This window comes from Myotis myotis, unplaced genomic scaffold (genome assembly GCF_014108235.1).
Source record: "Myotis myotis isolate mMyoMyo1 unplaced genomic scaffold, mMyoMyo1.p scaffold_m19_p_16, whole genome shotgun sequence".
Taxonomy (NCBI): Eukaryota; Metazoa; Chordata; class Mammalia; order Chiroptera; family Vespertilionidae; genus Myotis; species Myotis myotis.
Window position 1 is genome coordinate 10,473,353 of NW_023416320.1, and position 16,626 is coordinate 10,489,978.

Here is a 16,626-nt window from a genome sequence, read left to right on the forward strand (position 1 = left end):
GGTAGAGGCTGCTGGCTTAGGTTCTCCCAAGGCTTTTCAAAGCGCTGGCGTTGCTGCAAGTGTTTTTGTGGGCTCTTGTGCTCACCACTGTCTCCACTTTATTACCCTTCGTAACTTAGGCTGCTCCAGGAGGGTGAAGAGATCCTGAGAAGGAAACACTTCTCCGGAACAAGGAACTATTCCTAATGCCCGGGGGGCTCCAGCAGCAGGGCTGGTCCTTTCCCTTGGGAGTTTTGTAGCAGTGAGAATTTTTGTTGATGTTTGTTTTGTTTTTGTTTCCTTATAACCACACCGACTTGGCAATCCAGGAATCAGAGATAAGACTAAAAAGCTTAGAAAAGTATGAGAGGAAAGGACTATTTTTCCTTTTGCCACAAGGATTGAGACTTTTTATCCAGCCCTGCCCTGGAGAAATTTTTGTGTCCCTTAGCTCAAAAGAACATCACCAATGGAATAAATATTCAAGAATCATAGTAATCAAGAAATGTTAATTTATAATTTAGTTTGAGTCAAAAACAAATAATGGTTAATTTACCTAATTCCTCTTATACTAGTACTTATTGTCAATCCAATTTCTTTCCTTTTTTTAAAAAAAAAATTTGGAATGAATATAGTGGGTTAACAGATGGCTTTTAAAGTTTTGTTCTTATTCCAAAATCTTTATGTTACCCAAAATATATCTATTTATGAATGATGCTGTAACTTCTGCAAAACATGATCGACACACTCTTTCTATTTAACACTAAACAATCTGGATGCGAAGGCTGTTTGGAAATAATTCTAACAAAAACTGAAACATTAGACTAGTGCTATAATAAACAGATTTGCCTTTTACATTTGTTTTATAAGTCTTCACAGGCACACCCAAAACAATTTTTAGTAAAGTTCAAATAATTGGTCCAATTAGCCTAAATATATTTTATCCTATCTTTATAATACCTCCACACTGGTGAACATAAATTAATTCTCCTGTCATCCCATTACATCCAGGAACATAATATGAAACAACAGTTCACAGAAAATCCAAAAGACAATGCAAAAGAAAAGACACAGCCCTAGCTGGTTTGGCTCAGTGGAAAGAGCATCGACCTGGGAACAGAAGGGTCCTGGGTTCGATTCCGGTCAAAGGCACATGCCGGGGTTGCGGGCTCTATCCCCAGTAGGGAGCGTGCGGGAGGCAGCCGATCCATGGTTCTCTTTCATCATTGATATTTACATCTCTCTCTCCCTCTCCCTTCCTCTCTCTCTAAAGTCAATAAAAATATATTTTTAAAAAAGAAAAGACACACATGATGTTGCAGACAGGCTTTAAGATAACACTGCTTCCTGCTCCGCACATCTGTCCAGCAGGTGCCTCTGAGTAAGTTCTGTCTTTTAGGAACCTGCTCTGAATACTACAAAAGATAATGAAGTGTTCTCTTTCATTTTTCTTTCTGGAAACCTATTTTCCTCCATGCAGAAGGATAAGACTTCTACATCCTGGAAATATGGTCAAAATAACTTAGGGCTGTTTTAAGCAACTTCTATTTAATAGACATACCTGAAGCCCAGTTCTTTTGGAAAGTAGCCCTGAGATACATCATAAAGAGGGAAGATAAACACACAAACCTTAGCACACTGTTTACTTTGATGAGTCATTTTTTTTAATATCCTATATTTAATGTATGATGGAATAAATAAGAGACGTCTCTTATCATTACCAGCTGGTGTCATAAATGGAAATCTGTCTTTGTTTTTACAGCATTCCCTGACTTTGTAAGCAAAGTATTCTATTGACCCTTTACACTTGGCCCTACTCTCTTTTAGCCCCTCTTACCCATTTTTCTTTGTTGTTTTTTTTACCACACTCACTACTACTTCTAGTACTTCTTTATTCACCCGGCAATCCTGCCTTTATTCATCTCTTACTTATTCCCATTTACACTATCCTCGGGAGCTGTTCACAAACATCTTCCATTTGCCGCAAAGTGATGGAGGGTTGGTGGCTCCAGCTGACAGGTGCAGTGAACGATGAAGAGGGAAGAACTGCTCTAGCCACTCTGTTCCTACTCCCCTCCCTGTTAAGGCTCCATGCCCTGTGTAAATCAGAAAAAAATAATCCCACAAAAGTGGAATCTAGTCGCAGGATTTTTTGAAGCCTCTTTCCTCCTGTGAGGACATGTTTGTTTCTTTTTTTTCTTTCACCTCCTGTTACTTAGTTCTTCACCTTAACCAAAATAGCACTCTAGTAAGTTGGCTATTTCCATTGATTAACCTTTTCTAATGCATCCTACATCTACCCCTGTTTTTGTTTCTTTTTCTCCTCCATTTTATTATTAGAGATACTCCGTAACTTACAGTGGAGTAACTTCCCAATAAACCCATCATAAGTTGAAAATATCAAGTCAAAATGCATTTAACCCGCCTTACCTACCGAACACCATAGCTTAGCCTAGCCTATCTTAAACATGTTCAGAGCACAATATCCAACATACCCAGTAACACACATAGTGCAGGGTAAAGCATCAGCTGTTTACCCTGTGGTCATGTGTCTGACTGGGAGCTGTGGCTCACTGCTGCTGCCCTGCATCGTGAGAGAGTGCCGTACTGTCTATCACTAGCCCAGGGAAAAGAGCAAATTCAAAATTTTAAGTATGATTTCTACTGAACGTGAAGCACAAAGAGAGAGAAAGAGATATTATTTTCATATCACCCAAAGCAGCAAATCATAAGTCAAATCATTGTTAAGTCAGGGACCATCTGTATATTATTGTAAGCCTATTTCACATAACTGGTTTTTCCTACCTCTAGTCTTTTCCTAGCAATCAAATCCTGCCGCCATCAAGATTAAGATCTTAAAACAGTTCATCATGTCACTCTCCAACTTGAAAACCTTCCGTGGCTTTCTATTATGAAATAAAAATTCAGACTCTGCAATCTTGTGCTCAGGGACTCCGCCATCTGAGCCTTACCATTGTATTTCCTTCCCTGTGTCATTGTCATCCAATACAACGTGTGGTTTCCTACCTCTAAGCTTTTTATTATATGCATCATTCTTGGTAGTGCCAGCATTCCCTCCTCCTGATATCCATCTTTCAATGCTTAGACAAAGCCCTCACAATAGTGTAATTTCATAACCCACTCCAGCCTTAATATTGAGTTCCCCCCTCTTATGCAAAACCATATGACATTAGAATTATTGCTCTGGATTACAACTTAATAGTTAATTAATACCTTTTTTAATTTAATAAATATTATATATGTGTTTATATCCCATAGTGCCTAGCACAATCTAAAGCAGAAAGCAGAACATCTGTTAAATCAGTTTGTTTTCTAACAAGTTTGGAATTTTCAGGTAGAAGGACTCCAAAATCTTGAATCTTGACTGGTCATGTGACATATCTTGATTAACAAAATACGGCAGAAGTGACACTATGCATTTTTTTGTGTTTTGTTTTGTTAATCCTCACCCGAGGATATTTTTTCCATTGATTTTTAGAGAGAGTGGAAGGACAGGGGGCGGGGGGAGGGGGAGGACATTGATGTGAGAGAGACATCAATAGGTTGTCTCCTGAATGCACTCTGATGGGGGCTGGGGTTCAAACCTGCAACACATGTATGTGCCCTTGACTGGGAATGGAACCCTTCCATGCACAGGCTGACCATCTAACCCAGCCGTGGGCAAACTACGGCCGCAGGCCGGATCCGGCCCATTTGAAATGAATAAAACTAAAAAAAAAAAAAGACCGTACCCTTTTATGTAATGATGTTTACTTTGAATTAATATTAGTTCACACAAACACTCCATCCATGCTTTTGTTCCGGTCCTCCGGTCCAGTTTAAGAACCCATTGTGGCCCTCGAGTCAAAAAGTTTGCCCACCCCTGGTCTAACCACTGACCACACTGGCCAGGGCAGATACTATGCAAATTCTTTTTCTCCCTCTTATTTTTTTTATTGTGGTAAAATACATATGTTAACACTCACCATTTTAACCATTTCTAAGCATACAAGTTCAGTAGCGTTAAGTACGTTCACACTGTTGGTCCACAATCACAACCATCCATCCCTGGAACTTTTTTCATCTTGCAAAGGTAAAACTCTGTACCCACTAAACAATAATTCCCTATATCTCCTCTGCTCCAGCCCCTGGCCACTCCCATTCTATTTCCTATCTCTATGAATCTGAATACTCTAGGTATCTCATGTAAGTGGAGTCACACAGTATTTGTCCTTGTGTGACTAGCTATTTCACTTAGCACAGTATCTTTAAGGTTTGTCCATATTATGGCATGTGTCAGAATTTTTCCTTTTTAGGTTGAATAATATTCCATCAGTATATATATCACATTCTGTTTATTCCTTAATGGACACTTGGGCTGCTTCCACCTTTTGGCTACTGTGAATAATGTTGCCATGAACATGGATGTACAAATATCTGTTTTAGCCCTTGCTTTCACTTCTTTTGGTTTATGCCCAGAAGTAGAATTGCTGGCACACAGAGTAATATTGTTTAATTTTTTGAAGGAATGCCATATTGTTTACCACAATAGCTAAACCACTTTACATTCCCACCTACAATACATAGGGAAGGGTTCAAACTTCTCCAAGTCCTCAAACACTTGTTATTTTCTCTGTCTCCTTCTCTCTCTCTCTCTCTCTCTCTCTCTCTCTCTCTCTCTCTCTCTCGTCTCTCTCTGTATGTGTGCGTGTTTATATAACAGCCATTTAATGGGTGTAAAGTGGTATCTCATGGTTTTGATTTGCATTTCCCTAACGGTTAGTGATATTAAACATGTTTTCATTTGTTTATCTTCTTTGGAGAAATATCTATTTGAAGAAATAGCTATCCATTTTTTTTTATTGGGTTGTTATTTGGTTGTTGAATTGCAGAAGTGCTTTATACAGGGTGTGGCAAAAGTAGGTTTATGGTTATGAGTACACAAAACACAGTTTATTCTTGTATTATTATTTATTAATTTTTGTATTATTTTCCACACAAACAATTGTAAACCTACTTTTGCCCCACTCTGTATTTCCTGGATGTTAATTCCTTATCAGATAGAGGATTTGCAAATGTTTTCTCCCATTCCATAGGTTGCCTTTTCACTCTGTTGATAGTGTCCCTTGATATACAAAAGTTTTAATTTTGATGTAGTCCAATTTATGTATTTTTTCTTTTGTTGCCTATGCTTTCAGTATCATATCAGGAAATCATTGTTAAATCCAATGTCATGAAGCTTTTCCCGTATTTTTTTTCTAGGAGTTTTATAGTTTCAGTTCTTATGTTTAGATCTTTGATTCATTTTAAATTAATTTTTGTATATGGTATAAGGTAAGAGCCCAACTTCATTATTTTGCATATGGATATCCAGTTTTCCCAGCATTGTTTGTTAACAAGACTATCTTTTCCCTATTATCAAAAATTATTTGATTACATATGTTTATTTCTGGGCTTTTTATTCTAATCCATTGGTCTATGTATCTGTGTGTTTTGATTACTGTAGCTTTTTTTGTTAATTACTGTTTTGTAGCTTTGTAGTAAGTTTTGAAATTAGGAAGTATGAGACCTCCAACTTTGTTTCTCTCTTTCAAGATTGTTTTACTCTCCTAATTCCTTAAAATTTTATATGAATTTTAGGATGGATTTTTCTACTTCTGCAAAATGTCAGTGGGATTTTGATATAAATTATGTTAAATCTATAGATTGCTTTAGAGAATATTCACATCTTAATAATATTAAGACTTCCAACCCTTGAACATGAGATGTCTTTCCATGTTTTAGTGTCTTCTTTAATTTCTTTAAGCAATGTTTTGTAGTTTTCAGTGTACAAGTCTTGAACCTCCTTGGTTAAGATCTTTCCTAAGTATTCATTTTTTAAAAATATTTTTATTGATTTTTAGAGAGAGAGACACATCGATGTGAGAGTAAAACATTGATGGGCTGCCTCCTGCATGCCCCTACTGGGGATCAAGCCCACAACCTGGGCATGTGCCCTGACCAGGAACTGAGCCGGCAACCTTTCGGTACCTGGGACAATGTCCAACCAACTAAGCCACACTGGCCAGGGCCCTAAGTATTCATTGTTTTGATGCTATTGTACATGGACACTATGCAGATCCTAAGTATAGGTCTCAAGAGGCCTTACAACAGGGGTCCTCAAACTATGGCCTGTGGGCCACATGCAAATACAAATATCGTATTTGTTCCCGGTTTTTTGTTTTTTTTACTTCAAAATAAGATATGTGCAGTGTGCATAGAAATTTGTTCATAGTTTTTTTTTAAACTATAGTCCAGCCCTCCAACGGTCTGAGGGACAGTGAACTGGCCCCCTGTTTAAAAAGTTTGAGGACCCTTGCCTTACAAGTTCTGCTATTATCCTCTTGGCAGGCTACTACTGCCACCTAAAAACTCCAGACTTGCCTGATAGGGTCATGTGGCCTTGCTAACTGTCGGCATAACTGGCGGACACAGGAGTGAAGTAATTTTCAATCATTCACTCTAGTCAAGCTGTTGGACACCCCAGGTGAAAGCAGCACAAGAACCACTCATCTAAACCTAGTCAAACTGCTTACCCACAAAAGTGTGAGCAAATAAGAAGTTGTAGTTTTAAGCCAACAAGTAGAAAAGCTAATTGAAATAATTAAATAATTTTTTAACTATGATAATTTATTTATTACTTTGTAGCTCATTTCATACTCTTTCCCAGAGGCTATTAAGATTTATTCTAGCTGAGACAAGACAGAGTTCTTTGATGCTAAATATTCTACATAATTCATTATGTTCATGAATGATTTAAAGCTTGAATATCAGCATTCTAAATAATTTAAAATTTTTTTAAAAAGTAGCTTAAAATGAAATCTTACAAAAACTACAGAAATACAGATTTTATTTTTCTAATTTACAATTTCAAAATTGAAAAGACAGTAAGTAAATATCACAATGTTTTCAGGATAACCTGTGCTATTGCTAATATTTGCTAGCAATTAGTACTAAACTTATTGAGGAAAGATTTTAAAACTCCATTATCTGATTATTTAAAAAACTTAAATAATCACAATATTTAGGAGTAAAGTTCTCAACATTAAAAATATTTAGAGGCATGCTGACTAAGTAAAATGGCTTAAAGTTACTTAAAAAAATTAAAGACATACATACACCTAAAATTTTATTTACTTATGAATAAATGTATTTCTTATAAATATAGCTGTGAAGGATTAAAGTTACTTCATGTGGGAAAAAAATATTTCAGAATAATACCCAAAAGTAACATACTACTTAAAACATGCTAAAGCAAAAACCTACTCCATAAAGATGTCTACTCCATTAAAAAACTCATTATGAGAAATTACTCTCTCAAGATGTGGAAATAGTTGCTTTAGAACTGTCTGTATTATATGCATTCTTTAAAAGAAATAAAAAGGAAAAGGGCAGAAGAAACAAAGAGAAAATGTAATAAAAGAGGTGTTAGAACACAGTTTAATACTTAAGTTTAGATGCTAACTAGAAAAAAAAAATAGGGCTATTATTTCTGACAAACCAACTGGAATTAACACTTACTCAAGTAGAAACGAATTCAGTTAACTTTCAAAGTTGAAGCAAATTTCTCCAAGTCTATGTCATAAATGTTGTATCACTTGTTTTGGAAACCGAATTTACTGTCAGAAGTATCTCATATTTGCAATATTAGAAACATCTTTTGAAATAGTTGTCATTTTAATTTTAAAGAGTCCTAAATATTTCTCTAAATGTGGGCTATGAGTTAAACTGTAATCAATTATTTACATTTCTCTGCAAGTACATTTCTACAAGAAAACTACAACTGTACCATTCCCCTACTCACATTTATGACTATATGTTGAATATTAATCTATAGTCTATATAATTTTATACATATGCAATACTATGGTTCACAATCTGACAATAAAATAAAGAAGGAGAAAATATAAATGAGAGAATTAAAATGTACTTACAAAGTCGAAGTCTCCGTCTTGAGGAACTTTCCAGTTATCAGGGAAAACATTTTTGGACATAGGGAAGGGTTCATGCATGTTCTGATTACAGTTTTCATGACTCTTATTCTTGAAGTCCTGTTTATCAAAGTAGTCCATAAAAGACGGTCTTTGTACTTGTGGTGAAGTTGCATTTCCTTAGGTAAACAAATAACATGAGAGAGTGAGTATAAGTGCTCACATTTAAAGAAGTATTATTTCTATTGAAGTATAATTTTTTACTGAGCAATGTAATGGATTTTCACTGGTCATATTTAAGACCAACATAGTCAATTTAATGAAGAACAAAGTAAAATAAAATAAAATGAGAATGAAAAAAACAAACATATCCATTGGTTGAAATAAAAGTTCAACCAATGATTAGGCAGAGATCCACAATATCCTTTTTTAAAAAAATTTTGTTTTATCCACGATATTCTTAGATTGTGGAAACATTTTAGAATTTTGGCAGATATTAACCATAACTTTGTTTAAAATCATTGCAGATGTATTTGAAATCTGTCAGAGAAAGAACATTTTAAAACTCTGTTTTATTTAAATAGCTAAACCTGAATTATTATTGTCATTGTGCACCACAAGCTACTAGAAGTAATAAGGACTTACCCTGGCTCCTCTTTTACCTCTTCACTTCCTCATGGTCCTTCTGGCTAATCCTACCTCCTCCTGGACTCCCATGGCCTCACCAGTCATATTATATCTATGAACCCCAACTCTACTTCTCCAGCCCAGATCTGCCTCCTAAGTTCTACACCCAACTTGCCCACTACTCACTCTTACTAATAGACAACTGGATCTGAGGTAGTTTCCACACACTTACCAGTTCTAAAGCTACATTCAAGGTCTTTCACTCCCAGCTCGTTGCTCACCTAACCAAGTCAACATTATTTACTCAATGCCCAAAGTGATTAAGCTGAGAAATAACCCAGATTCCTTTCTTCCCATCATACCACACTGATCACTGAGTCTTTTAAATTCTACTTCTCAATACTAATGTTTAAACCTAACCTTTTTTTCCTCTGGCCAACATTGCTACCTTCCTAGTTTAGCTTCTAATCATTTCTTGCTTTGGTCATTGCAGCAACCTCCATGCTGGTCTCACTGATTCACGCAGTTTTAATTTTAGTTTCATACTGATAACACAGTGACCTTTCTAAATGCAAATCAAACCATGTCATCCTTCTGCTTAGAACTTTCCAATGGCTCATTTTCTACACTGAACGGTTAGAGTGAAAAATAAACATTTGGAATAACTAGATTTTTAAATCTAGCTGGTATGGTCTTGATCAATGGTTTTCAAACCGGATTCCGTAAAGCCCTGGAGTTCCAAAAGAAGGTCCCAGACACTCCCACAAAGACACTTCCTATACAGTTCTCCCGAGGGTAAGTTATCTACCTTCTTCTTAAACATTTCCTGCCATGGGTAGCACACCTCCCCACAAAGAACCATGTTTGGCAACTCTAAGTTACAGAAAGTATTTTCTTAAATGTGAACTTGAAATATGTCCTTCTATAATTTACACTCATGTTCCAAGTAAATTCCTCTTTTATATACAAGTACATCAAATATCTGAAAATGCAGGTAATGGCTCCTGTCTTGCTTGACAGTTTTTCAGGTGAAACATCCCTAGTTCCTTTCATATGACATGTTTTTTAGATTCATCATCATCTTACTTGCCTATATTGACAATGCAGACTCTCCGTGGTCTTCTAACATCAGATGTAATATGGCTAATAATGATCTCTCCATCTAGAATGCATTTGCAATAGTACTAATGCAACTTAAAACTAGTTACTGGTATGACAACTAAGTAACAGTGTTGGCTTTTAAAGTAATTTTGTTCAAAAGAACACAAAGCTAAAAAATCTTTATCTTCACTCTTTAGAAATATGGAATGAAACTGAATTGATACCTGCTCTAAGTGGTGAATCAGCAAGTCTGGAATTCTTTAAATTAAAATAAAAGAGGGAGTAGTTCTTACTACACACAGATGTTCAACATCAATGACCATGAGGAGAGGCTAATAAGATCCTTTTTTTTTTTTTTTTTTACAGCTGCATAGTATTCCAGTGTGTAAATATAACACAGCTTTTTATCCACTCATCTACTGATGGGCACTTGGGCTGTTTCCAGATCTTAGCTATTGTCAATTGTGTTGCTATGGACATAGGGGTACATAGATTCTTTCTGATTGGTGTTTCGAGATTCTTAGGATATATTCCTAGAAGTGGATCACTAGGTAAATGGCAGTTCCATTCTTAAATTTTTTGAGGAAACTCCAAACTGTTTTCCATAATGGCTGCACCAGTCTGCATTCCCACCAACAATATACTAGGGTTCTCTTTTCTCCACATCCTCGCCAGCACTTGTCATTTGTTGATTTGTTGATGGTAGCCATTCTGACAGGTGTGAGGTGACACCTCACTCTAGTTTCAATTTGCATCTCTCTGATGATTAGTGACTTTGATATGTCTCTTGGCTGTCTGTATGTCCTCTTTGGAAAAGTGTCTATTTAGGTCCTTTGCCCATTTTTAAATAGATTATTTGTCTTCCTTTTGTTAAGTTGTATGAGTTCCTTATACATTTTGGTTAACCCCTTATCACATGTATCACTGACAAATATGTCTTCCCATACAGTGGGCTCCCTTTTCTTTTGCTGTGCAGAGCTTTTTATTTTATTTTCTCCTTTGTTTCCCTTGCCCTCAGAGATGTAACGGCAAATATATTGCTATGAGAGATGTCTGAGATTTTGCTGCCTGTGGTTTCTTCTAGGATTTTTACGGTTTTACACTTAAGTCTTTTATCCATTTTGACTTTATTCTTGTGTATGGTGTAAGTTGGTGGTCTAGTTTTATTATTATTTTTTCGCATGTATCTGTCTGATTTCCCAACACCATTTATTGAAGCAACTATCTTTACTCCATTGAATGTTCTTGCCTCCTTTGTCAAATATTAATTGAGTGTAATGGCTTGGGTTGACTTCTGGCTTCTCTGTCCTGTTCCATTGATCTATATATCTATCCTTGTGCCAGTACCAGGCTTTTTTTTTATTACAATGGCTTTGTAGTATAATTTGATATCTGGAATTGTGATCCCTCCTTCTTTGCTATTTTTTCTCACGATTGCTACACAATCCCTACACAAGACCTAGAATACTCCAAAAATGTATATGGAACTAAAAAGACCCTGAATAGCTTCAACATCATTACTTTTGAATTAATGGAGGCTACTAGTATTTCATTACTAGCAACTGTGTATTGGCATAATAAATTTTAAAAATCATATAACTACCAAAATTTTAGAATGATCTGTCTTAGTAGAGTCAGAAGAAATCTGACATTTAGACTATCCATGTATTAGTGAAAAAACAGCAAAAAAACCAAAACTACAACTATTCTTCTGAAGACTCATTCTTCAATTAGAGCTGTTCAGGCTTTAGAAGACTTAAAAATAAGTATGACAAAACATCTGGGACCCAAATGATACCCTCTGAAAAGATACATTCCATCAAAATTAGGATAGAATGGGACACCAATATTTGTAGTAAACCTTCAGAACTCAGAACACACTCATATCCCACGCATATAAAACTCGTGAAAAAAGAACTCCTTAGGGAGTTTAACAAGATATCAGTCAATGCTGCCTTTAGATTCCCTGTCAGTCCAGACTTTACTAGTAATGTTACAAAAGAATGCAATATATAGGAGAGAAAGTATAATATTTTAATGATCAATAAATATTACATAACGATTTTGTGTTTCTGGTCTTTTATCTTTAACTTTCTTCCCTAAAATCTCCTATTGCTTAAAAAAAAAAAAAAAAGGAACTGATTAATTTGACAAGGTTACATTACTGACATTTGGACTGGACACATACATTCCATTAACATTTTCAACAGATTTTAAGAACCCTTGATATGTCTCTGGGCTTCATCATTACAAGAGATTTTTATCTTCAGAATTTAAATTTAGTTCTTATAGCAACCTTTTATTCCATAACAGAGTCCAGGAATTTAACCTCAATTAGTCTCCACCTCTGACCTTTTAATGAAAATAAATAATAAAATATTGTAAGTGTAGCTCAATAGATTTTCTATAAAATAACTGAGCAAATCAAATCATGGAGAGAGAGGGGGGAGATAATCCCTTAAAGGAAGCCTTTGCTCGTTATTCTTTTTTAAAAGAGTAATTTTGTAATAAAATTGCATATTTATTTGGGTTGTAAGTTCTTATTTTAATCAGCTAGTCTTAAGATGGGTCACATGTATAAAGAAATCTAAAAATTTTAACATTGCCCTAGCTGGTTTGGCTCAGTGGATAGAGTGTCAGCCTGCAGACTGAAGGGTACTGGGTTCAATTCCGGTCAAGGGCACATGCCTGGGTTGTGGGCTCACTCCCCAGTAGGGGGCATGCAGGAGGCAGCCAATCAATGATTCTCTCTCATCATTGATGTTTCTATCTCTCTCTCCTCCTTCTCCCTTCCTCTTTGAAATCAATAAAAATATATTTTAAAAAGTAATTAAAAATTTTAACATTTAGAACAACGAGGGTTATCAATGTTTATATAGTAAACTCAAAACCAGAGAGGAGAGTATAAAAGGTTTCTTTGGGAAATAACTCTTGTGAAAGAAACCCATAAATTTCACCATTATCAACTGCATTTGACAAAAGTATAGAAAATGTTTTATTGAAGCAAATTTCTATATAGTATTCTTTAAAAAATAAATTTAGCTTATGTAGGTGCTTTGGTAAAAACAAAATAACCAAAAGCACATTTTGGCACTACTACTCCATTGAAGAAAACAGCAGTCCCTTGACCACTGCCCCTTCCCAAATCTTCCTCCCCCACCCCCTTACCTGGCCAGGCCTGCACTACTCTTATGACCTCTCCCTCCAGTCAGCACTGCAGACTCCATTTATAGTCTTCTCTGTTTTCTCCTCAACCAGGGGATAGGGAACGCTTCGCCTCGAATCTTTACTAATAACCATGGTGCTATAATGAAACAGGGGTCTTTTGATTTACCAATACCTTAATACAGACCCTGTATCTGAGAAAATGGAAGACTAATGTTTTCCTACTGGAAACTAACACTTATAGAACAGCAACTCTAATATGGCTTATATTTCAAGAGCAGCAGCATGCACAGAAAAGGAGAAGGAAAGAAATAAAATCTCAAAAGTTACTTTTCCACTACAGAGAATAAAATGGGGAAAAGCTTTAATATTTTATAAAAATCCTTACAACAAAAAGTAAGACGGGCTGAGTGGGTACTTCCTTGAGAGACAGGGAGAGTAAGGAAAAGACTGAAAATAGTATTCTCTGCAATGAGTCAGAGACACAAAAGTTCAATCGGAAGTAAGTAGTGGCAACAGAAAGGGAAGAGGCAAACCAATCCCTGGACTGACTAAAGCGAAAAGTAAATTGCTAAGGAATTTTATCCCAGGAATCTACTCTTGCACCCCCAACAGTCCTGTGCTGCTCCCAACCCTACCCCATCAGGAGCTGCCCAGGGCATACAAGCCACCATTAGTGTCCTAGTGTCTCAAAGTAAAAGCCTACATATCCTCTACAGGCCCTCCCTCCCTTGAGGTGACAGGTGTTTCTTTGTAGGGAGGAGTGGCCCTGTATCAGGATTGGGGCCTATGAGATGAGGGTTTCCAGAGAAGCTCTATTTTCTTGACATAGGTACCAGCCATTTCTTCTTGCTCTTTCCTCTTGCCTGGAATGCAGATTTAATGGCTGAACATCTGGCAGTTATTCTGCAATCAGGACGACAATGAGAATAATGCCCTAAAGATGATGTGAAAAAAAGGATTTCTGACATTATGAAATCACTCTACCAATGCAGGACACTCTGCTGTTGGATTTCTTGTTAAATGGGAAATCTGTTTAACTCCTGTTATTTGGATTTTCTGGTACAGATAGCTAAATTCATCCCCAACTGAAAAATTTTTACTCCCAAGTAGAGGATGCAGGAATGGGTAGGAGCAGCAATCTTCAGTTTTGCTACAGGAATAACCCAATCTGAAACTTGAACTCTATTGTTATATAATAGTTTAATTATTATTATACTAGAGGCCCAGTGCACAAATTTGTGCGTGAGCGGGGTCCCTTGGCCTGGCTGGCGATCGAGGCCTATTAAGGGGGGCGGGCGGGCGGGGGGGGAGGGGAGTAGCTGACCAGGGAGAGGGGCAGCAGGAGGTTTGCTGGCCAGGGGGAGGGGCTGTGAGAGGTTGGCCAGCTGGAGCAAGAGGCTGTGGGAGGTTGGCTGTGGGAGCACACTGACCACCAGGGGGAAGCTCCTGCATTGAGCATCTGCCCCCTGGTGGTCAGTGCGTGTCATAGCGACTGATTGACCGGTCATTTGGTCGGTCATTTGGTCGTTTAGTTGCTTAGGCTTTACCCTATATAATAAAAGCCTAATATGCAAATTGTTCCCTCAACCAGGAGTCTGACCGGGAATTCGACCTGGAAGCGGAGCTGGCTTGCCCTGGCCGGCGGCTGAAGGCAGCCCGGGGGAAGGGAGACCCCAGCCGGCAGCTGCTAGGGACCCTACCCGTGCACGGATTTTGTGCACCGGGCCTCTAGTATATATGTGTGTGTGTGTGTGTGTGTGTGTGTGTATATATATATATATATATATATTTTATATATATATATTTTTTTCAGATTTATTACACACACACATATATATATAAAAATAGAATGTTAATACAGAAGCTACTGACATCAGCTTTTTCTTAACTTCTTAGACTGTACTTTAAAACAAAGGAGGACACAGACAACATGGAGAAGATCCAGAGGCTATTCATAAAGAAGATTAAAAGCTTAGAAAATAATACCTGTCTAAAGGTTAAAGGGACTGAAATTGTTCAGCCGGGAAAAGTCTCAGTATATAATTTAACAAGTATCCAAGTATATCCAAAGGGTTCTTGAACAGAAAATAGTGACCAGCTGTTTTCCATTTCCAATGAGAGTAGAATAAAGGGAAACAGACAAATTTAAGCCCAAGGATTTTAGTTAAATAAAAGGAATGATTTCCTGTATGAGTAATGAGCATTATAACAGCAACTGTGTCTTTGGAAACCCTTTCTTCAGAGGTCTTTACAAGAAAGACAAATTTTCATTTGTACAAGGAAGACTAAAATTTATATACTTTTCATGCTCTGTGCTAGGTATCCTCAGACCAAAATATCTACACTTACAGACCCGAGCTGGGTCAAAACATCATTAAACATCCCACAGACAAGAGAACACGGAGGCGCAGACCATATTCAGTACCCACAAGTGACTCCGAACCACTGTGGCCACACATCATACCTCTGTAGAGGAAATGAAGGGTTTCTAACTGCCCAGTAATACTATAGCTATTTGTACTCAGCTGCAAGTAAGACCTGTAGTTTACTGTTCTCACCTTTACTGCTGTGCTGTGGGCAAGATTAACGTCAAAGACACACACAACAGTTTTTCATGAAAGAATAGTAAGAGCTCTGGAGAAATGGGAAAGTGATGCCCCCACACACCCAGCTCTCCTGGTTGTTTCTTGGCATTTCAAGTTCTATCCTTAATGATTTACTTCTTTGGCTCAAAGGTTTATAACTTTTGGAAAAAATGTAAATATTTTGTGAACATTAAACATTATTAAGCACTTTACATCTGCATATCGGATCCTTTTCTGAAATAGATTTTGGGAGAAAGGAGGGGGAAAAGGACTGAACCAGAGCAGGGAGAGATGTTACTAAGCACAGAATGGGACATGAAAGATGTTGTTCAGAACAAATGGTCTTGTACTTACAATTTTGTCCAGGGACATTAGATGAACTAAGGAGCAGGGACACCTAATGGGTAGTCTTCCCTTCTTGCTCATTTCTCCTAAACCCTTTAAAATCAACCTAGAATCTATTTCCAGAATAAATTCCTAAAAAGCTAAAGCAGATCTTAATTTGCCTTCTATTACTAATTAAGTGAAACTGTCCAAAATGAAACAATAAACTGTGATATTAAAAAAAAAATCAGTTATAGGCATATACAAAGAAGATATTTTAAAATATGTATTCCATCAAAATTATTTAACCCAATATCTAATCATTGCTAAACACGGTTACGAAAGGTTAATATAAGTAAAAATATAAAACCTAAACATGACCAGTTATTCCTCCACCCATTCTTAATACTACATGGTCTCCACCTGTTCACCAGCCAGCTTGCCCTCTGCTAACTGTGCTCCACTGTTTCCATCCTTTCTAGAACTCCAGGTGAGTTCTAGGCACTGAGGAAAGTTGCTTATTTCCTTGTTCTAAAAAGTGGTTATCAGCCCTAGCTCCACCTCAGAAGTACTTACAGAGTTGTTTTGATTTTTTTTTTTTAGGAGATGCCAAGGTCTTGCTCTGGTCTAGAGCCAGCATCTCCGAGGGGCTACTGCTATGGTGTGCATTTGTGAGGTGAGTTCATGGATCCAAAACCAGGGTTTATCTTATAAATCAAGTTCACTGCTCCAGCCTGTGGAGATCTCTTCAGATCCTGATTTCATTTCAGAAGCTATTTTCATTCTGCTCCACTTCATGTCACTTGCAGTTCTAATGGGCTTTCAGTCTATAGCTTCATCAGTTTCTATAAAAAATGCTGACCCAGTCAGGG

At 37.0% G+C, this 16,626-nt stretch overlaps 1 protein-coding gene across 4 annotated transcripts in view; it reads right to left on the bottom strand.

The window, feature by feature from the left end:
• The window catches only part of STK3 (serine/threonine kinase 3), a 226,744-nt gene that overhangs the window by 55,004 nt on the left and 155,114 nt on the right, over positions 1–16,626 (bottom strand). For 3 of the 4 annotated variants that reach the window (XM_036337848.1, XM_036337845.1, XM_036337847.1), the window contains one exon: positions 7,953–8,128. In XM_036337848.1, coding sequence (XP_036193741.1) covers positions 7,953–8,128 — 176 coding nt within the window. Of the gene's footprint in view, positions 1–7,135; positions 7,384–7,952; positions 8,129–16,626 lie in introns of those variants that run through there. The other variant, XM_036337846.1, reaches the window with a different exon arrangement.